This window comes from Schistocerca serialis, chromosome 1 (assembly GCF_023864345.2).
Source record: "Schistocerca serialis cubense isolate TAMUIC-IGC-003099 chromosome 1, iqSchSeri2.2, whole genome shotgun sequence".
Taxonomy (NCBI): domain Eukaryota; kingdom Metazoa; phylum Arthropoda; class Insecta; order Orthoptera; family Acrididae; genus Schistocerca; species Schistocerca serialis.
In genome coordinates, this window is record NC_064638.1 from 708,890,833 (window position 1) to 708,914,243 (window position 23,411).

A 23,411-nucleotide genomic window follows, 5' to 3' on the forward strand; every position below is an offset into this window, starting at 1 on the left:
CATATTTGACAGTGGAAATAAGCACAAATACTGCTTAGACTTGGGTATTTCAGATCACTCAGCTCTGTTTATTGAGCTCCCAAAAGCAAATAACCTAAAGTCTCCAGAAGTGTGTATAAAAAGGGATCTCAGTAAAAGTAAAATGGATTTATTCCGCAGTAAATTAAGTATAATAAGCTGGCCTGTAGACTACAATAGTTCAAGCTCGATTAACTATGACAAATTCTTAAATTGTTTCTTAGAGGTATTTAATGAATCATTTCCTCGTAGATATAAGCAAAAGAAGGTTAATGGTAAACTCAAATGGATTACAACAGGAATAAAGATCTCTAGTGCCAGAAAGAGAGAGCTCCACAATGAGTTAAAATCAAACAGAAATCCAGATTTTGTCATTTATGTCAAACAGTATAAAGCTGTATTTAGGAAAGTTGTAGCGGCAGCTAAAAAAATGGCAAATAATAAATTCATACGAGAACACAGAAATAAGACAAAAGCAGTGTGGTCAGTTGTTCAGTCTGAACTAGGAGCCAAAGTAAAAATTCATGAGATTTTGAAAATTAGACATGAAAATGAAATTATAGTAAACCCTGTTCAGATGTCAAGTTGTTTCAATGAATTCTTCCTAAACGTAGTAAGATCGGATGTGGATATGACATTCTATCAGGGCATCACAAATTTGGAAAACAGCCAGAACACATCTTTTAAACAATTTGAAAAAATAACCCAAAGGGATGTGGAAAAGGAAATATTGTCTCTAAAAAACAAAACCTCACATGGGTGGGATGAAATAACAACATCTGTAATCAAGTATGTGTATGATATTATTTCCCAACCACTGTCAACTATTATAAATCAATCTTATGAACAGGGATGCTTTCCAAAGGTATTGAAATATGGGAGATCAAACCTCTATTCAAGAAAGGATCGACAGAAGATATGGGGAATTACCGCCCTATCTCTCTCTTGCCGGTCTTCTCTAAAGTGTTTGAAAAGATTGCAGCAAAACAAATTAATAACTTTCTTACTGTAAATGATATAATTTTTAAAAACCAGTTCGGATTCCAACAGGGTAAAAGCACTGCGAATGCTATAAATGAGTTTATCCAAAAAATATGCTCCACGTTAGATAAAGGTAGAAAGGTCACAGGTATTTTCTGTGATTTGACTAAAGCTTTTGATTCAGTGAACCATGCATTACTCCTCCACAAATTACAGATGTATGGAATCAGAGACACTGCTTTAAAATGGTTTAGCTCTTACCTGTCAGGTAGGAAACAAAGAGTAATTTTAACTTCAAATGGAACCAATTATTCATCAGACTGGAAAACAGTTCCCCAAGGAGTCCCACAAGGTTCGATATTGGGTCCCTATCTGTTACTTTTTTACGTAAATGACCTACCACTTGCTATTGATGTTCATTCAGTCTTATTTGCTGATGATACATCAGTTCTAATTGAAAATGAGGTATCTGAAAATATTCCAGAAAAAGCCAAAAACACTTTAGAAAAACTTGAATCTTGGTTCTATCAAAATGGACTAAAACTAAATGTAACTAAAACCAAAATGATGCAATTTGAAGCTAAATCAGTAGAAAGGAGTGAAATAAAGATAACTTGCAATGATCAGGATATCACAGAAGCAAACCACGTGAAGTTCTTAGGCCTAAATCTTGACAAAAATTTAAATTGGAAGGTACACATAGATTACTTAGCAAATCAACTGAACAACTTAGCATTTGCAATGTGTATTTTGTCAGGTGCCACAAACATAGATACCAGAAAGATAGTTTATCACTGCTACTTTGAGTCAGTTATTCGTTATGGCATAATCTTCTGGGGAAATTCAGCAAATGTCACTAGGCTCCTAGTATTACAAAAGAAAGTAATTAGAAACATGTGTGTTGCAAAAAAACGGGAATCCTGTCGACCACTGTTAAAAAATTTAAAAGTACTATCTATCCCCTCACTTTACATATATGAGATGGTGGTGTTCCTATATAGAAATCAACATACACTACACAATTTCCGTTTTGACCACAACTACAGCACTCGCCACAGAGATAACTTCAAACTTCCAACACATCGTTTAAAACTTTATGCCCAAATGCCAGAGTATATGGGGTTAAAAATTTTCAATAAAATAAAAGGCAGTAATATATTTAAAATGGAGATTGGTTCACTGAAAAGATTGCTCTTTACTCTCCTGGTGGAAAAGTGTTGTTATTCTGTCGATGAATTCATTGAGGACAGCTTCACAATCTGAACACAGTGATTGTAATACATTTATTATTTTATGTACATGTGTAGCTGTAACTTAGAAATGTAAAATATAATGTAAACTTTTGTAGTTCTCTTAAAAAAGTGAAAAAAGTTTCTTTTGTAAACCTTGACATGTCTCCTGTACATCAAATCAAATGATTTGAAAATTGTATGTAATGAGATGAATAAACCACATAACATAACATAACATAACAAAGAGGTTAGAAAGTTGTGAGATGCATGTGCACCTCAGGTATTCCAATTTTGTGTCTGCGGGTTGAGTGATTGACATGTGTAACTATGTTTCCAATTACTTTTGTTAATTGTGAATGTGGGAGTGCATTGCTCACTAATTCTGGTCTCAAAACTAGGCTTGGTTGGGTGTGCACCTGCCTGTTGCAAATGTTATTTAGCAGTAATATGTGTCAGATTCACTGTGTGGAAGCAGGTCTAGCAGAGCACACTAGTCTGCCACATTTATTGAGTAGTCTGATTTATATTTTACATGCAGCCGATGATAGACTTTTTGAACACGTTTTTTGAGGAAATGTACACACCTAAATTTTCCTTTTCCCCCACTGTTTTCATTAGTTTCCTCTCAGAAATTGTGTGGCACTGGTACTTGTGCCATAAAAAAATGTAATAACTGTCGTGATAGATTTTTGTGGAACTGATAAAATGAACATATTCTTTATTCAATATTGGTCAACTCCATCTACACCTACACCTTTAGTATGCAAACCACCTTGAAGTGCAAGGTAGAGGGTACATCCCACTGTGCCAGTTATTAGGGTTTTTTCCTGTTCCATTCACGTATGGAACGTGGGAAGAATGATTGTTTGAATGCCTCTGCGAGTGCAATAATTAATCTAATCTTATCCTCACGATACCTGAGAGAGCGGTAGGTAGAGGATCATTTAAAGAGAGTTCTTGAAAATTTGTTAACAGACTTTCTCGGGATAGTTTGCATCTGTCTTGAAGAGTCTGCCAGTTCAGTTCCTTCAGTATCTCCATGACACACTCTCATGATTTAAACAAACTTGTGACCATCTGTGCTGCCCTTCTCTGTATACCTTCAATATCCCCCATTAGTCTTATCATATACGGGTCCCACACACTTGAGCAATATTCTAGCTCTGGTCACACAAGTGATTTGTAGACTGATTGCTCTTTCCCAGTATTCTACCAATAAACTGAATTCTACCACCTGCTTCACCCACGACTGAAGTTATGTGATCTTTTCATTTCATATCCTTACAAAGTGTTACACCCAGGTATTTGTACGAGCTGGCCAATTCCAACAGTGACTCAGTAATATTATAGTCACAGGATACTGTGTTTTTTGTTTTGAGAAGTGCAAAATTTTACGTCTCTGAACGTTTAAAGCAAAGTGGAAGATTTTACATTTCTGAACATTTAAAAGAAGTTACTAATCTCTGTACCACTTTGAAATCTTATAAGAGCTGACTGAACATTTATGCAGCTTCTTTCAGATAATACTTCATTATAGATAACTGCTTCATCTGATTTCACTATTAATACTGTCTGCAATGTCATTAATATGCAATGTGAACAGCAAAGGTACCAACACCTGTTATTTTCCCAATTAATTGTTAGATGATTAAAGAATTCACTGATGATTGTGCACAAGTGAACTGAAGTTTTCCCTGAAGGGTCCAATTTTCATTTTATGCCCACCCTTTATACTGAGTCTTGCCCAAACAATCTCACATGCAGCTTCAATTTCTATCTCAGTGGATTTGAATTTCTTGTCTACTGCAACAAATATGCAACCTCCATTTCCCATATGATTATCCTTTTGATTTACACTTAAATTTTCCCCAAAAATCTCACTGCTATCAATTTCGAGTTTCCAGCTTTCTGTACCTAGTATTGAGTGAGTGTCACTGCTTTTCATAAGCACTTCAAACTCTGGCACTTTGCTGGAAATGCTTTGGTAGTTTACCATTCGGATTGTAATATTCCCACCTGTGGGAGGCATGTCTTTCAATCTTACACCGATTCTTCTAGGTTTCCTACAGCTATCATTATCTGAATTGGATGGAGAGTCACCTAAACTAAAAATCTCTTGGGTGTGTGCACCCCACACACAATCAGCTACTCTAGTAGCAGCCTCTGATGTGTAGTGCACGCCTGACCTATTTCAAAGGACCCTACAGTTCTCTACCCTCTGGTAGAAGTCTGGGAAGTCCCAGCCTAGCTTGTCACAGAACCTTCGAAGCCTCTGGTTCAGTCCTTCCATTCCAATCAGAATCAAACAGCCACAATCAATTCTGGGGACAGTGCTGCAAATTGTGAGCTTCACTGAAACTCCATGCACAAGGTTGGTCTTCTCAACCTTCTCTTCCAGTTGCTGGAATGACTCAAGAATGACCTCGGGAGCCCAGATGACAGGCATCATTTGTACCAACATGCATCATAAGCTGCAGTTGGTTGCACCCTGTTCCCTCAATGCCTGCTGCAATAGCCTCTTCAACATATTGAATGAGAATTGCAGGCATACATGCCCAGTGCATCCGGTGTACTTTCCTGTCTCTTGCTGCCATTTCCCTAAGGAGTGCCATCATTTGCTGAAAGTCTGAACTGCCGACAATTAATAAACCCTTACCCTTCTGTATTTCCCCCCTCCTGACACCGGACAAAACAGGTTTTCCCAGAATAGATGAAGTGCCTAGATCTACCTAGACACACCACTTGCAGTCAAGTGTATGAGTAATGACACATTCTTACTTTCTGCAGAGGAGACAGGATGCACGGGAGGGAATAGAACATGTTAACCCGCGATCTTGCAATTCAGCAACCTACCATTAAAGTTTGTGAGCTCGCTCTCTATGCAATGTGCACAGCAGGATGAGAGCAAAAGTTTTATTCAGCAAGATATGACAGGGTAGGAGTTTACGAAGTGTATTAATTATTAACTACTGTCAAAGTGCTGTGAATGAGTATTGCTTGTTGTCATAGTCTTCATTTAAAAGACTGGTTTGATGCAGCTTTCCATGCTAGTCTGTTCAGTGCAAACCTCTTGATCTTTACACAAGTATTGTCACCTAAACTCATTTTGAACTTCCTTTTTGTATTCAAGCCTTTGTCTCTGTCTACAACCCTCTTCCTGCTTCCATTTGTCAGCAAACTGATGATTCTTTGATGTGCCTGGATGCATCCTGTCAACCACTCCTTTCTTTCGGTTCTGTTGTGCTCGAAATTTCTTTTTTCAGGTCCTTCTCATTAGTTATTTTATCTGCCCATCTGATTCTCAGCATTCACCTGTAAAAACACTTTTCAAACACTTGTATTTCACTCTTGTCTGTGTTTTTATCTTCCCTGTTTCACATCCATATAATGTTGCACTCTAAACAAATAATTTCAGGCAAAGAGTTCCTAACACTTAAACATAAATTAATATTTACAAATTTCTCTCTTTTTAGAGAACTTCTGTTACTATTCCCAATGTGTAGGTCATACCATTTTTACTTCTGCTATTTGTGCCACTAAATAACTAATGATGGCACAACTTTTCTACTACTTTTTGGGCTTCATTTCCTAAACAATTCCCTCAACTTCACCCAATTTACTTTCAGTATATTCAATTACCCTTGCTGTAGTTTTGATGACATTCATCTTTTAACTTCCTTTCAACAAACCTGATTCTTTGTCATCTCACTCAACTGCTTGCACTATGTACAAGCTGAATGTTTTTCACTCACTCCATATTTACTTCCTCTCTGTCATGTCCTTCATCTCTTAATTAGAGTCTTGTTTCTCTATCAGTTGTAGTAACTTTTAAGTTCCTGTATTTTGTCCCCAGAAACTTCAGAATATCAAAGAAGGCTTTCCAAACCACATTGTCAAAAAGTTTTCTCTCTATCTAAACATGCTGTAAATGTGGGTTTTTCTGTAGTCAATCTGTCTTCGAAGGTAATGCTTAAGTTTTGTATTGCCTCACATGTTCCTACATTTCTCTTGAACCCAAACTGATCTTTCCCAAGGTTAACATCTACCATTCTCTCCATTTTTATGTAAATAACTTCACAAACATAACTTGTCAAATTGAAGCTCAGTAATATTTGCATTTATCTACACCTGCCTTCTTTGATATTGGTATTATTTTCTCCTAGAATTCTGAAGATGTTTCACCTGTTCCTCATCTCCTAAAAACCAAGTGGAAAAGTTCAGTAAGGACTGGTTCCCCCACAGATTTTAATAATCCTGAGGGAAAACCGTCTACTTCAGGTGCCTTGTTTCTATTTTGGTCTTTCAGTGCTCTGTCAAATTGTTTCAGGATAATTTTAAAATGAAACTTAAAGTAACAACCTTGAAAAAATTCTGCTCCTTCCTCAATTATATTAAGTAGCTGCTGTTTACCTCTTAGTGTTAATACACAGGGTCTCTCACAATTCCTATAACAGGTATCTACAGATTGTAGAAGGGACTTTAATAGACAAAGTTTTGATAAGAAACCCATGTCCATTTAGATATAAATTAAGTTTGAATAACAGATCACTTTCAAAGCTCCCACTTCACAGTACACATGAACTGGTTACAATGAATTCTGACCTGGGAGCTCTCCATGAGCCTACGGCATGGACTATGTTTCAATTACTCATCATTGGGTTCCTTTCTAAGTGATGAAGGACATCCTTTGCAAAGTCTAGAGTGCAGCATGTCCATGGAGCAACACAGTCAACCCTCCTAGTTGCAAATGTACCAGTTTCTCTTAGCCATTGTTTTGGTTGAACAAAAACGGTATGTGACGTCATAGCTATGACAGGGACTGACAATGGCACCCTCTTCTCAGTTTGTGTGCTTACCACGAAGTGGGAGATCTGAAAGTGATTCCAACTTTGAACTTATTTTATACACAAATGTTAGAATTCCATACATGGATTTCTTATCAAAACTTTATCTAAAAACTCTTCTCTACAAACCCTAGAAGTCTGTAATATTAATTGTGGCTCACCTCATGAAGATGAATAAATATTTATATGTTGCAAGAATAGAGGCCAGTTTACAGGGTACAGTTTTACCTGTTATATAGCAAACATGTATGCCTACTTGTTTAATACCTTTGTACTTTGTACTGTGCTGTGTACATTGTAATCAATATGAAACTAATCATTGTAGTGTGTAACTAATGTCATTAAGAAGTAAATTTATTGAAATGTGAATGCAGGTACTTCAAAAATTTTTAACACAATTGTTTCCTGTGCACAATGTTTTTGCTGTTTGTTATTGATGAGTAATAACTTTATTAATTTTACCTGCATTGTCCTACATAACTTGACTAGACACCACTCAGTGATGCTACGCACAGAACCAAAGTATCCAGCTCTCCAAGTCATGCAATGAGGGGCACTTAACAGTGAAAAAACTCTGCAACTTTACTTCTGTGTCAACTCTATTCTGTCACTCTATTCAGCTGAATATTAAAGAATTTTGTACACATACTGTTTCAGCAAAATGCAAGGCCAATGATGGCCTTCACATAAATGTAAAGCAGCATGGGAAGTTATCAAAACTGAAATAAATTGTCAAGAGAAAGACTGCAGCATTCCAATTCCTCCTGACACACTAAACAATTACTTTGCCAATCCTATACCAGAAACCAACATCACCACCTGCTGTGGCCAAGCGGTTCTAGGCGCTTCAATCTGGCACCGCATGGCTGCTATGGTCGCAGGTTTGAATAGTGCCTTGGGCATGGATGTGTGTGTAAGTTAGTTAGGTTTAAGTAGTTCTAAGTCTAGGGGACTGATGACCTCAGATGTTAAGTCCCATAGTGCTTAGAGCACTTTTTTGAAACCGACATCAAGGAAGATGTAAGCAAGGCTGAAGCACTGCTGCCACCATTACACAATAAACCTCTAATTTTCTTATTAAACAGATAAGAGAAGAGAGAATAATGCCCTTAATTAATAAAGAAAATATCAACAGATGGAGTGTACACAGAATGTTTAAAAATATCCATAATCAAGTCAGTCCATAAGAAAGGTATCACATCATCACATGGCAATTACCAACCAATTTAACTAGTCCCAATTACTTCCAAAACAACAAAGCACTGGATGCACCAGCAGTAATCTAATCTGTCCTGCACAGTATGGCTTTAGATCTACCCTCTCCACCATGAAAGCAGCTGACAGTATTAAAGAAAGCCTTTGATACAATGTCCCACATTATCCTAATAATAAAGCTATGGTACTATGGAATTGTGGAGAAGCCCCTACTCCTACAACAGTCATACCTAAGTAATAGAAAACAGTTAGTGCATGTGTGAATAGTAAAAAAATCAGCTCCTCTGTGTGTTAAAGGAGTGCTGCAGGGCTCCGTTCTTGGGCTCTTTCTGTTCATGACACTTATAAATGATCTGGCTTCCTTATTGCCCTGTGGCACTGTACTATATGCAGATACCAGATTAATAACTCAGAATACTAACAAGGATGAGTTACAGCTGAATGCTGAATGTAGCAATAGCAGTAGATGTTTGTACCTCCTGGTTTCAGGCTAATGCACTACACAAGTAATAGAAAAACAGAACACTGTATTTAATCTGAATGACTCCAACAAGGAAAATAAATCAATGAAACTTCTTCGATTCCATATTGATCAAAGTTTAAGCTGGGATACACATACAGCTCCAGACTCGTACATGCGATTTATCTGCTATATAATTGAGAGGCCGTGTAAGTGAAACTCTGCTGCACTATGCATGCTTTGCTTTCTTCAATTTCCTTCTGACATGGAATTTTGCTATGGGGAAACTCACCTGGATCTAAGACTGTATTTAAGGTCATCAGATGCATTGTGGGACTCTCAGAATCATGTAGATACTACTTCAATGAATCAATATTATGACTGTACTTAGTTTATATATTTATAGTTGCCTAGTATACACCTGGATAATTTTGACATTGAGATGTCAATACACCATCATAACACTAGACAGACACGCAATTGACAAGCCCTATGCCACACTAGCAAAGATCCGCAATAGCTATCAACATCTTGGTGTCACATATTTTAACAAGCTACCCAAAAATTACTAAATTATTTAGATACAAAGAGACTAACATGATATGCTGATTCATTGTGGCATACTGTATTTGGTTTGCACAAAGTGATCATTTTGTGTTACAATGTACTTTTCTGAAGTAGTTACTTATGTAACAGCCTCCTTAGCCTAATTAAGGAACGATGACTGTAATGTTGTAACTATAAAACGTATGACAACACCAATTACATGTAAACATGTTCAAAGGTGGATAAATATTCAATTCTATTACATTTTTGTTTGACAGTCTTTGCTTCTGGTATCTGCAGGTCATTTTGGTTTGTTTGAAACTGCTAATGCAAGTTTTTGAGAGATTAAAACAAATCATTTACTTTGAACCTGTTGTAGATCCATTCTCATCTCAAAGATGTCTCGAATGGATGTGTTTGGGGCCTTGATTTGTAGAATTATGTTGTCAGGGAAAACAGTTTTGGACAGCCCCCTAAACTCAATGAGAAGTCATTTATGTAGACTTAGAATATGGATCAAGTCAGTACTGAACCCTATGGCACTCAAAACAAAACTCAGAATGAGGGAACAAAATATGATGAAGAGCAATTCGTCACAGAGTTCACACTGCAAGGTTACAGAGAACTCCGATGAAGTAACTTGCTGTTCAGCTCTTCTGGGACTTCACAGACAAAGCTAAACACGATCGGTCAATGAGTAATTCTATTTCAGCATATGCAGCATTTCCTCATTCTCGAGTACTTTTCACTTTTGAAAACTGATAAAATATAATTAAAGTGCACAAAATTGAAGATTCCTTCTTATTTTTCTTTTCTTGTAGAAGAAATTTTTTAATTAACATAATTCTGAAAGAAGTTGACGCACACCATATTCCTATCAGAGATTAACTTCATTCACAGTGAATTTGGTAGGTGGTACGAGAAAAGTCTAATTTTAATTTAAAATGTTAATTGGTTGCTGTTACCAGTGGCAGTTAGTGTAGACCTTTCCAGTTTATACGCATTTATTTATTGTTTCGTAAGTGACAAACATGGTGGTACATGACCACTTTTAACAGGCTTGAGACGCAGCAGTCACCAGGAATGATACAGCAATGGTGGAGAAGCAGTAAAGGACAAATGCAACACTTCATGTTAGAACAATTAAGAGATTTCATGTGGATTTGATGTGTGTTGGTATGTTATTAAGCGCAATAGTAAACAACTACTCACAAGAAGAAGAAGAAGAAGAAGAAGAAGAAGGATTCTCCAAGAATTTCGAGAGCAACAATATGAGAGAAGGAAAGTTGCTACTCACCATATAGCAGAGATGCTGAGCCACAATAGGCACAAGCATCTCTGCTACATGGTAAGTAGCAACTTTCCTTCTCTCATATTGTTACATTCCATCCTGGATTTTCCATTGTTTAATTTCAAGAGCGATATATTTTAATACAGACTCACATCATCCGATCACTTTGCAGTAAGGACCATGTAAATTGGAGCACTATCACATGCAAAAATCTATCACCATTTAATACTTTTGGAGGTACAAAAACAAAATAGAGTGTGTGTGACAGGAAAATCCATAACTTGTTATCAAAAAAGTTCCTTACTACAGAAGGAGGTGCATATGAAATTGCGATGTAACATACTGCTTGAGACCATTTGGACATTACATCCTTCTTGCAGAAATTACAATTGCAATAAGACAGAGTTGAGACTACAGTCAAGCAATCCAATTACACCATCCTGCATGTCTTGTGTTTGTCCAGTTATTTCTTATTGTGCTGACATTTTCAAAAAACAATGCTACTCTCAAAATACATAAGCAAATAATACAGTGAATATAATTCTTTAGTTTTGTTTGTATACTCACTCATGCATTTAGGTTTCTCACATCCAAGGATAATTTTGTTTCATAATGTGTCAGTAAAGAAATCTACATGTATAAAGGTGTGAATTTCATAAGAATAAATAGCCTCTGATAACTTATTTTCATTTGTATGATGATTATAAGTGTCAAAATTATTGCTACTATATGTTCTGAAAAGTAAGAGCCACGCATACTGACCCAAAAGCAGTTATTGCCACAGGAACGGGATTATGATTTTGCTAGTTTTCCCTGTTACCGTAGATAACTGTCCTCATTTCCACCGATGAGCTATGACTTTCGCATCTTTAGTGTAGCCTTGACACTGCATCCGATCAAGCTGTTCAGCCTTGTTTACTGATGTATCCTGCTGTCACTCTTAGGTCATTCTCAACCTAAGCAAACATTACTATCTGATGTCTTACATTTTGTACATTAATCTCTGGGTCATTGTCCTGATGCAACGAAACAATGCCTGCATCACTTAGACATTTATCATTTTAATTTAACCCTTTATGTAGCAAATAAAGAAGTTGTAGAGAAAAAATTTTCCTTGTTTTTCCTCACTATATAGACTTAGAATAATGATGATAAATGTTTTAATTGTAATATTTATTTGTTATATAAAAAATACAAAATGTCGTTTGAGAGCAACATTGCCAAATAGTGACACTGATATGCCAAAGGTAATCTACTTTGTGCTTTACTTCAGTTCAGTTGTATAAAAAATACAAAATGTCGTTTGAGAGCAACATTGCCAAATAGTGACACTGATATGCCAAAGGTAATCTACTTTGTGCTTTACTTCAGTTCAGTTGTGATAAATGTGTCCACAACCAACTTATTGTCTTCTTACATGAGAAAATCAGTCTCCTGACACACACAACAACTGAAAACGAAGGTTACCTACCATTTATTGATAATTTCACATATCAATTACATTTTGCATGAAAAGCTTTGCAACAATTTCTTTCAGGTACAAAACACAGAACTATATTGCACTTACAACACGTGACTGTCAAGTAACCTCTTGGGCAATAACGACATCGACCTTTTGATCAACGAGTAGACCAGTGGTCAAGGTGGAATCTTTGCTCTCTTCTTGGGAGGTGGCAAAATTAACTGATTGGACCTAAATTACTACTGCATAAGCATTCCAATAAAACACACTCAAACACTGCATCAGTAAATGAGTACAGGGAATACCAACACACCTTTTGTGACATAATATCATGACAAGCTCGCAATGCTAATGACAAACTGTCACTGTATCACAGTAGTGGCACTGTCTGAAGAGGAAAAATGTGGTGGAAAATCATACTGCAATGAAGTGTGCCTATAATCTACAAAAAGTAAATTGGGATTTTCTGCAGTCTAATTTAAGATATGGTCAAGAGGTGGAGTAGGATTTTCCATGGGCTTGGTGTTGAATTAAAACTGATTGGTGACTCCATGGAGTGCTGTGTGCACAACGACCATATATGTTAAATTAAAAGGAAAGTCAGCACTGGCCGTAATATTGATGTTTTATTGATGTTTTATTGATGGCAAAATCGATTTTCAATCATCTTCAGTGCTGGAAGTTAAAAATTTCACATAGCGATCAATGAATAAAAACAAAAATCCACAAATACACCTGAGTATAAACCAACAATTGAAAAGAACATACCTGTGGTGTACAAATTAAACTCATAGACACTGGTATCTAGTTATCATTAACCAAAGCTGAGAAGCGATCACAACAACTGAAGCCGCTGTTTACATTCACTTATACAGCAGACCTCGGTGTGACAGGATCTTGGGACGCCCTCTATGTGGCGTGTGTCACATGAAGACTTAACAATTCTTTATTTGCTGAGAGATTACCACAAAAATACCAAAGTTCACTAGCAAATCATTAATTGAATATTTCAATTTTGAAATTGTACATTAAAAATCGCATAGCAAAAAAGACAGGGGGAAATGCACATCTTGCCAACATACGTTGGTGTGTTATTTTCAAACAACTTAAAAAACATGTCCGAATAAAAATCAACAGTTGAAGTTATATGGTGTCGGATTACAGGACTAGAAAAGAAGAAAAATATACAAATAACATGACATCAAATGTAACAGAATTTGTTATCCTGTGGCTTGTGAAGTTTCACGACGCCACTGAAAGTGGGCATTCTCGGATTCATTGGTATTAAAGTTTTTTTAAGAAATGGGGTGAATAACACATCTGTTTCTTTAACTGCCTTCTTAATTTCTGCGACGAACTTAACTGTGGGGTTACATGAGTATGTTTTGAACATAGGGCTGGAGAAGAAGTCCTGTGCTTTTTGTACATAGTCGGCCTCCTATTAGCGTATTTTTTTATGCAATTTTTTTTGTTTTTTCTTCATTTTAAATGTAAACCACTAAACTCAAATTGTGCACTGCGGGGCTAGTGGCCCCGCGTTGTTCCCTCCTTCAATAGATGGCAGCACTTTTGCCACTCTGGTTTACCAATTTGCCTCATCGTTTGCATCCGCTACTCCCTGTTCTGCACTTATAGGCAGCACACTGCACCTGGTACACGCAGCACTCTGGGACCACAGCACAAGTGTCATGATATCATTTGTATATTTCCCTACCTAGGCAGTCATCCATGGGGCCACTCGCGCATTGACATACATTTCACAGCATCCAGCCCAACCAGTGGTTTCAAAATGTTTTTTAAAAGTTTTTAAAACTTTCTAGGGAAAAAAAACTTTTGTTTGTTTTTTTGTATGTGTTTCGGCATGTGAAAATTATCTCCCGTCTTTTGCTATTTCCAGTACAACACCTGAGGATGGGCGTATAACAGTCCAAAACCAGTCGTGTGAAAATAAAGAAATTTACAATGGAAGCGGTATTTTCAACCCCTTCCAAAGTAGCCAAGATGGTTTCCACAAGAGACCTGGAGATTTATGTTCAAAGACAAAAGAGGAATTACACTGATCTACCATGAAGATGTAAATGTAACTGAAGATCATGACAGATGTCTTGTCTTGCATGTGGCAGGATGATAAGCATTACAAACTACCAGGATTTACTTCTGTGGACCTCGAGCTGCTGTCCATGACCTGCTGCTGTAGAGCAATTGAAGGAAACCAAAAGACCAAACACTCACTGTCATTTTAGTGTATGTCCTTGCTGGAGTCATGTGGGCAATGTAAGAAGTGGAGCATGTATGGCTCTGATAGAGGCACAAATTGGTACACACATCAGCGGAAACTTAAAGGACTGTGAATTTCAACTGTTCACCACTGTCATGGTATTCTGCATTATAGAAACACATGGTAGTGCTGGAAGCTATAAGGCTGGCAGTATCTATTTTTTAAATAAGTGCAGTTAAGAAAAGGCTGAGATCTTGGTAAGTAAGTAGGTTTGAAATACTTCTGCTCATTAATCAGAAGTCATTTATTAAAATAAATAAAGATCATACTAGCCAGTAATTCTGAACCCCATAGATGAGCTGGATGTTCTGAGGACAATAAAATCACTCAAAAATAAAATGTCTTCTGCTCTGGATGAGCTACTTTTTTGTGTATCTGACGTGCTACTGTAATTTCCAAACCTCTATTAAACATTGAAAACATCTTTTTATAAGGCATTTTTCTGGCTGAATTAAGTTTCCAAAATAAAGTCTCTAAACAAAAAGCAATACATCCACAAATTGGTAACTATGAACTTATATCGTCAATGTCAGCCTTTTCAAAAATATTAGAAACTACTATAAAAAAACAGTTACCAAATTTATTGTAAAATTTTTACCTCCTTCCTCCAATTCAGCACTCCTATAAAAGTAGGACTACTGAAACATCTACAGGTTCATCAACGGATGACACTGAGTGGACTGAGCCAGAACACAGAATTACAGCGGTACATTTTGACTCATCAAAGCTATTTGATACATCTAATACACTATCTTGCTGGAAAAACTAAATGAGATTGGTATAGTCATCGTCACTGGGATAGTAAAAGAATTGATTCTGTCTTATCTTGAAAATAAATATCAAGTAATAGAAATCACCTTGACTAACAGTCAAAATCAAGGAATTAAATTCACATGGCGCTTCCATCCAGTAACAATACCTGAAGACTTCTCATATTCGTTATTTATGTTACTGATAATGCTGACATTATTTGCAGATAAGACAAGAGTTTTAATAAGAAATGTAGATCAGCCATTAGCAAACATGCAAGCACAGTTCTGAGGGAGACTGATTCATCTCAAATTTACTGACTGTAAATCTTCTAAAATGCTGTTTCATTCATTTGACGAAAACAATGTCTCAAACAAGAACTCTGTATCAGTAGCCATCAAATATAGAGGGTGGCTATAAAATTATTGGGTTTGTATATGGATGAAAATATAGATCACTAGGCCTATAATCTACCCAGTATGCTCTCCTTTATGTTTAATATGTCAGATCTGCAGAATAGAATTGCCAGAACTGCATATTTTCATATTTTCACACTGCTGTTACATACGGGATACCATGGGGACATGGTAAAACTAACCTAAACGCAGTTTTGCCTTCCGGAACAGGATGCAAGAACAATTACAAAAAGTTCCAGATTAACATTCTCAAAATAACTATTTGTTCAATTAAACATACTTCCTTTGCATTGTCTCTCTATTCATAAAGACTGCAATTAGCATAATATCAAATTAGGACAAGCTGAAAATTAATTCCTATGTACATCCGTTTATGTATTCTCATGTCAAACACATGTTATATACACAGTTGAGACTATAACTATTTTAATTTTGCCCAAAACTTTGCCATTCCCAAAGTGTTTTTGGCTCCATGATGAAGTTCATTTCTGTGCAGGAGGCTGAACACAACAATATGTAACAACATTCATGTAATGGGAGTAAATTTTGGAAAAGTGTGGTAAGTTCCTATGGGACCAAACTAATGCGAGTTAAAATAAGGCTATGCAAAGGTCTTTAGTATTAGACAGTGTAACACGCTTTCAGATGCCATAAAAGCTATCAAGAACGGAACAATGTTCAATGACACAGATGCCTAATCTCTCCTGTTGAACTGCTTGTCTGATGTGATTACTTGGTCCATATGCAATAAATAGTAGTTGAATCTTACAGGAAAAGATCATGATACAATTTACATCAATTATTAATGTTAATTAAGCATTCGGAAACTGTTGAGGAAGCAGAAGCTATTGCACTCTTGGTTCAAAAGGGAATGCACAAATGATGACATGCGAAGGTTAGTCAAGATTTGTATGCCTGTGAAAAGATCTATGTGTGAAGCATACAACTACCACCGCTGTCATACCCTAGCAAAAGATCTGGCAGAGAATCCGAGAAAATTCTGGTTCTTTGTAAAATCACTAAGTGTGTCTAAGGCATCCATCCAATCACTTGTTGACCAATGGCAGATGAAGATAGTAAAACAAAAGACCAAGTTTTAAATTTCACATTCAAGAAATTGTTCACACAGGAGATTGATACAAACATACCATTGTTTGACCATCAGACAGACACCTATGTGGATGACATAGTAATAAGCATCCATGGCATAGAGAAACAACTTAAGGAGTTGAAACCAAATAAGTCACCAGGTTCAGATGGAATCCCAATTCGGTTTTTCAAAGAGTACCCCACAGCATTGGCTCCTTACTTAGTTTGCATTTAACATGAATCTCTTGCCCAGTGGAAAGCCTCAAGTGACTGGAAAAAAGGGCAGTTGACTCCCATGTATATGAAGGGCAAAAGAACCAACTCGCAAAAATTATAGACCAATATACCTAATATCAGCTTGCAGTAGAATCCTTGAACATATTCTCAGTTCAAATATAATGAATTTTCTTGAGATCGAGAAGCTTATGTCCATGAATCAGTTCAGTTTTATTAAGCATCACTTACGGGAAACTCAACTTGACCTCTTCTCACATGATATACTTCAAACTATGGACGAAGGGCAACAGGTAGATTCCATATTTCCAGAAAGCATTTGATGCATTGCCTCACTAGAGGCTGTTAAAGAAGGTAGAGTATATGGAACAGGTTCACAGACATGCAAGTGCACCGAAGACTTCGTAAGTTATAGAACCCAGTATGTTGTCCTCGACGACTAGCATTCGTCAAAGACAAGGGTACCGTCAGAACTGCCACAGGGAAGTGTGATAAGGTGACTGTTGCTCTCTATATACAGAAATGATTTGGCAGATAGAGTGGGCAGAAAGCTGCGGTTGCTTGCTTCAATGTTGTGGCATACAGTAAGGTGTCGAAGTTGAGTGATTGTAGGAGGTTACAAGAAGAAAGAAAATTTCTCCTTATGATGAAGGGAATCTTGCTCTAAATGTAGAAGAATGTAAATTAATGCAGATGGGTACAACAAGTAATCCTGTAACGTCCAGATATAGCATTAGTAGTGTCTGCTAGAAACAGTCACATTATTTAAATATCTGGGCATAATGTTGCAAAGATAGATTAAGTGGAACGAGCATGTGATGATTGTGATACGAATGGCAAATGGTTCAATTTAATTTATTGGGAGAATTCTACAAAGTGTTGTACATCAGGAGACCACATATAGTGCAGTAGCGCAACCTATTTTTGAGTAAAGCTAGAGTGTTTGGGATCCGTGATACGGATTAAAGGAAAACATTGCAGCAATCCCGAGGCGGGCTCCTAAATTTGTTACTGGTAGGTTTGAACAACATGAAAATGTTACGGAGATGCTTTGGGAACTCAAGTGGAAATCTCTGGAGAGAAGGTGACATTCTTTTTGAGGAACACTATTGAGAAAATTAAGAGAACCAGAATTTGAAGCTGACTGCAGAACAAATCTGCTGTCTACAACATACAATGCACTTAAGGAGCAATAGGATAAGATATGAGAAATGAGGGTCTTTTTTCCCTTGTTTCAGGCCGTAAGGTGGACTGGCGAGTCTCTCATATTTTATATTCTTTCAGATTTATTATATTAAATCATATTGTGTGGTTATTCTACAATGTGGACTACAATGTTTGATTTTATTGTGCTGTCCTATACTGAAATAGGTTTTTATAACTTATATTGCCCTGTGTATTTGTTATAGCTGGATATTGTGTGTATATTTAATGATACTATGCAATGTGATTTACCCGGATGAACAAATGAAGTGAATTAAATGAAACTACCTTCTCCTGAATCATTTCCTTAACATTAGTGTCATCTCTTACATTATTCTCCCCAAACCAACCTGATGTAGTTTTTCATTCGTTGTTCTTGTAACCTGCACAGCACATTAATCAGATTCTTACACTACATTTCAACTTACCACTTCACTTGTGGAAGAATATTCGCTAGATACAAGCTATTCATAACACTCTCCAGTGCAGTCTGTGACAAGACCTACTCCATCAGGATAGACACTAATTGTGCTATGAACTAAACATTGTCATCGTCTTGGATGCATGTACTGTTTAGATGACAACTAAACCACAACACTGTCAGTGCAGATTAATCAACACAGACAGAATTTATACTATTAACTGTCTATCCTGTTGCAAAATCACACTCTGTAGCACCACATCCATGGGCCATAATCTTGCTGCTTGTTCACCATATTTTTAATTTTTATTCTTCACAACACCACCAGCAATTCAGAGTTTAACAAAACAAACTGTTTTTAAATCAAGCACCTGGTTCCAAGCACCAACCAAATATGAACTTCAAGCTACTGACTACTGTCACTTCCTACTTAATTTGTCAGCCTCTCATTGCTTAAGATCTTCAGTTTAATTTTTCCTTCTTCATATCTCTTGTTCAATGAGAAAATAATGTGACCAGAACAAAAAAATAGTTCTGCTTCAAGATCATTATAAAACACTTAAAATGCTTCCCTGGGCCTCTTCTCCACTATTTGCATCATTCCTTTTTCTCTGTTTGTACTTCTTCTTATGTGTGTGTGTGTGTGTGTTATTTTCAGTCCGTATTTACGTGATCTCTGACCCACTGACACATGCTCCCAATTTGTCCTTTCGGGACTGGAAATCTTTTCTGTTGCTAGCATTTTAATTTCTTATTTCCATGAAATCTACCCTTTTAGTTTTAGAGCACAGATTACTTTTACACTCAGTTCAACCATTTAAGAAATACTGTATAACAGCAAAGAAAATTGTACTTACAAAATATCGACATTTCTCTACAACTACTACTCTGCTTGCGAAGCTCTCATTGTACGCTTCAATATGGAGCGTTCGGTTTCTCCGGTCCAAATTATTTTTCTGAATGAAGTATACATGATCAACACCAATGATCTGAAAAATGAACATACTGCATTCATACATTGTTTTGAAAAACAACTAATGCTTATGTTTGTATTACAGAAAACAGCAAACAATACGAGACTGAGCACTGGTTTCTGAGGAAAGTTGCGCAAACTTCCAGGTGGGAATTCAAATAGCAGCAACAGCATAAGACTGCCCATATTCAATGTACTTTTACTCTAATTCATCAAAGCTACATAAGAATTGTATCAACTGAATTTCTTTTACAGATCTGCTGTATAATCCTTAGCCATTACTTTCTATAAGGTGATGCAGTACAACTGCTTACTAACCTTTTTAATCAAGTATGGTGCTTCAACATTTAGCTTACAACGTCTTTCTTTTAGAGAAACAGCTCCATCAGGGCTAGTAAATTCTGACGTAACTTCACATCCGACAAACACAGGTATAAGAGGACATGTTGGAAATCGCCTTTCGTATGCCTGAAACAGTTCATAAGATTTATTGTGTTAAATTCCATTACGCAAAATATGTAGATGCACAGCGGCACTAAAATATGAAAGAAATAGGGTCAAGTGTAGTTTTCATTCTCAATTATGCTTTGCTTTTCAGTATCTAAGCACGCAACACTGCATTTAAAGTCAAAATATATGTTTCTCATTTTTGCCTCTGCTCTAACTTGTTGGGTTTTACACAATGAACTGGAATGAAATCAAAATGATAATGAATATCAATGACAAACTCTGAAATTAAAATCAAAGCACATATTATACTAATAGTAGCAGCTGCTGCGTTGCAATTATTATCTATAACAACTCACTAAAATTCAGAATGTTTAATTCATAAATATACTGAATAACTGTACATTTTAAGAGTTATGTTGCGATCATGGAAATTCCATGACAGTATAAAACAAAGAAACAATGAGAATGAGAACAGGGAGGGGGAGACTTGTGGGCGGCTTATAGAAATAATGATTTTCTGTTCTTTTGTGTATATACTGCATGTATTACACATAATTCATATGCAGGTATAAGGGTGAATGTTCTCTTTTTCTTTATTACTTCTTGTGTTTTTAAACATGTTTTAAGGATTTAAAAACTTAGTACAAAACAGTACCAAATTACATTCATCACTGAACACTACAAGCTATCTCTCTGTACACGAAAGAACCACAGAGATGGAAGCTTCCATAAGAACTCCAATATTTTCTTCCACAGGATATTCCTTGAAACTCCCTTAAAACGAAACACTATGGCATGCAACATCAACCAGTATTTTGGTAATAGGTCATATTAGCAATAGGAAATACATCAAGAGATTTATAATTATTGTCAGTTTACTCAGTTTTCTTTCCTTCAAGAAAAATGGCTACTGTGAATTTGTACTCTAAAATATAGACAAAAGAAGGAACTAATAGTAAATGGAGAAAGCAGTATTTTCTTTTATGCACGGAAATTTAAACAAGAGACAAAATTAAAAGAAATGAGAAATACAATAAGATAATAACCTTGGTTCAAGGATCATAAAAGAAGGTTGTATACATGGAAGTAGCCTGGAGATACTGACAGGTTTCATATAGATTACATAATGGTAAGACAGAGATTAAGGAACCAGGTTTTAAATTGTAAGACATTTCCAGGGGCAGATGTGGGCTCTGACCACAATCTATTGGTTATGAACTGTAGATTAAAACTGAAGAAACTGCAAAAAGGTGGGAATTTAAGGAGATGGGACCTGGATAAACTGAAAGAACCAGAGGTTGTACAGAGTTTCAGGGAGAGCATAAGGGAACAATTGACAGGAATGGGGGAAAGAAATACAGTAGAAGAAGAATGGGTAGCTTTAAGAGATGAAATAGTGAAGGCAGCAGAGGATCAAGTAGGTAAAAAGACAAGGGCTAGTAGAAATCCATGGGTAACAGAAGAAATACTGAATTTAATTGATGAAAGGAGAAAATATAAAAATGCAGTACGTACAGCAGGCAAAAAGGAATACAAATGTCTCAAAAATGAGATCGACAGGAAGTGCAAAATGGCTAAGCAGGGATGGCTAGAGGTCAAATGTAAGGATGTAGAGGCTTATCTCACTAGGGGTAAGATAGATACTGCCTACAGGAAAATTAAAGAGACCTTTGGAGAAAATAGAACCACTTGTATGAATATCAAGAGTTCAGATGGAAACCCAGTTCTAAGCAAAGAAGGGAAATCAGAAAGGTGGAGGGAGTATATAGAGGGTTTATACAAGGGCAATGCACTTGAGGACAATATTATGGAAGTGGAAGAAGATGTAGATGAAGATGAAATGGGAGATACGATACTGCATGAAGAGTTTGACAGAGCACTGAAAGACCTGAGTCGAAACAAGGCCACAGGAGTAGACAACATTCCGTTAGAACTACTGACGGCCTTGGGAGAGCCAGTCCTGACAAAACTCTACCATCTGGTGAGCAGGATGTACGAGACAGGCAAAATACCCTCAGACTTCAAGAAGAATATAATAATTCCAATCCCAAAGAAAGCAGGTGTTGACAGATGTGAAAATTACCGAACTATCAGTTTAATAAGTCATGGATGCAAAACACTAACGCGAATTCTGTACAGACGAATAGAAAAACTGGTAGAAGCCAACCTTGGGGAAGATCAGTTTGGATTCCGTAGAAATATTGGAACACGTGAGGCAATACTGACCCTACGACTTATCTTAGAAGCTAGATTAAGGAAAGGCAAACCTAAGTTTCTAGCATTTGTAGACTTAGAGAAAAATTTTGACATGTTGACTGAAATACTATCTTTCAAATTCTGAAGGTGGCGGGGGTAAAATACAGGGAGCGAAAGGCTATTTACAATTTGTACAGAAACCAGATGGCAGTTATAAGAGTCGAGGGACATGAAAGGGAAGCAGTGGTTGGAAAGGGAGTGAGACAAGATTGTAGCCTATCCCTGACGTTATTCAATCTGTATACTGAGCAGGCAGTGAAGGAAACAAAAGAAAAGTTCAAAGTAGGTATTAAAATCCATGGAGAATAAATAAAAACTTCGAGGTTCACCGATGACATTGTAATTCCTTCAGAGACAGCAAAGGACTTGGAAGAGCAGTTGAACGGAATGGACAGTGTCTTGAAAGAGGGTATAAGATGAACATCAACAAAAGAAAAACGAGGATAATGGAATGTAGTCGAATTAAATCGGGTGATGTTGCGGGAATTAGATTAGGAAATGAGACGCTTAAAGCAGTAAATGAGTTTTGCTATTTGGGGAGCAAATAACTGATGATGGTCGAAGTAGGGAGGATATAAAATGTAGACTGACAATGGGAAGGAAAGCGTTTCTGAAGAAGAGAAATTTGTTAACATCGAGTATAGATTTAAGTGTCAGGAAGTCATTTCTGAAAGTATTTGTATGGAGCGTAGCCATGTATGGAAGTGAAACATGGACGATAAATAGTTTGGACAAGAAGAGAATAGAAGCTTTCGAAATGTGGTGCTACATAAGAATGCTGAAGATTAGATGGGTAGATCACATAACTAATGTGGAGGTATTGAATAGGATTGGGGAGAAGAGAAGTTTGTGGCACAACTTGACTAGAAGAAGGGATCGGTTGGTAGGACATGTTCTGCGGCATCAAGGGATCACCAATTTAGTATTGGAGGCCAGCGTGGAGGGTAATAATCATAGAGGGAGACCAAGACATGAATACACTAAACAGATTCAGAAGGATGTAGGTTGCAGTAGGTACTGGGAGATGAAGAAGCTTGTGCAGGATAGAGTAGCATGGAGAGCTGCATCAAACCAGTCTCAGGACTGAAGACCACCAAAACAACAACAACAACAACAATCTTGGCCTTCTAGGAAGCAATATTTCCTTGCTGTTCTGAAGCCAGAGAGAATAAAAGGAAACTTTCGAGATAGTGAAAGAAAATGAAGAACCACACATATACAAGGTAGGTACCATAACTCTTCGTAAGTACATATGTTGACAGTAACGTTTCTACTTCGAAATGGTCATGGAT

General features: G+C 36.7%; 1 protein-coding gene across 2 annotated transcripts in view; it reads right to left on the reverse strand.

Moving 5' to 3' along the window:
* Positions 1–23,411, reverse strand: part of LOC126481000 (SEC14-like protein 1) — a 237,820-nt gene that overhangs the window by 36,492 nt on the left and 177,917 nt on the right. For both annotated transcript variants that reach the window (XM_050104462.1, XM_050104455.1), the window contains exons 2-3: positions 19,732–19,881; positions 19,298–19,429 (exon numbers count right to left, since the gene is read on the reverse strand). In XM_050104462.1, coding sequence (XP_049960419.1) covers positions 19,298–19,429; positions 19,732–19,881 — 282 coding nt within the window. The remainder of the gene's footprint in view (positions 1–19,297; positions 19,430–19,731; positions 19,882–23,411) is intronic.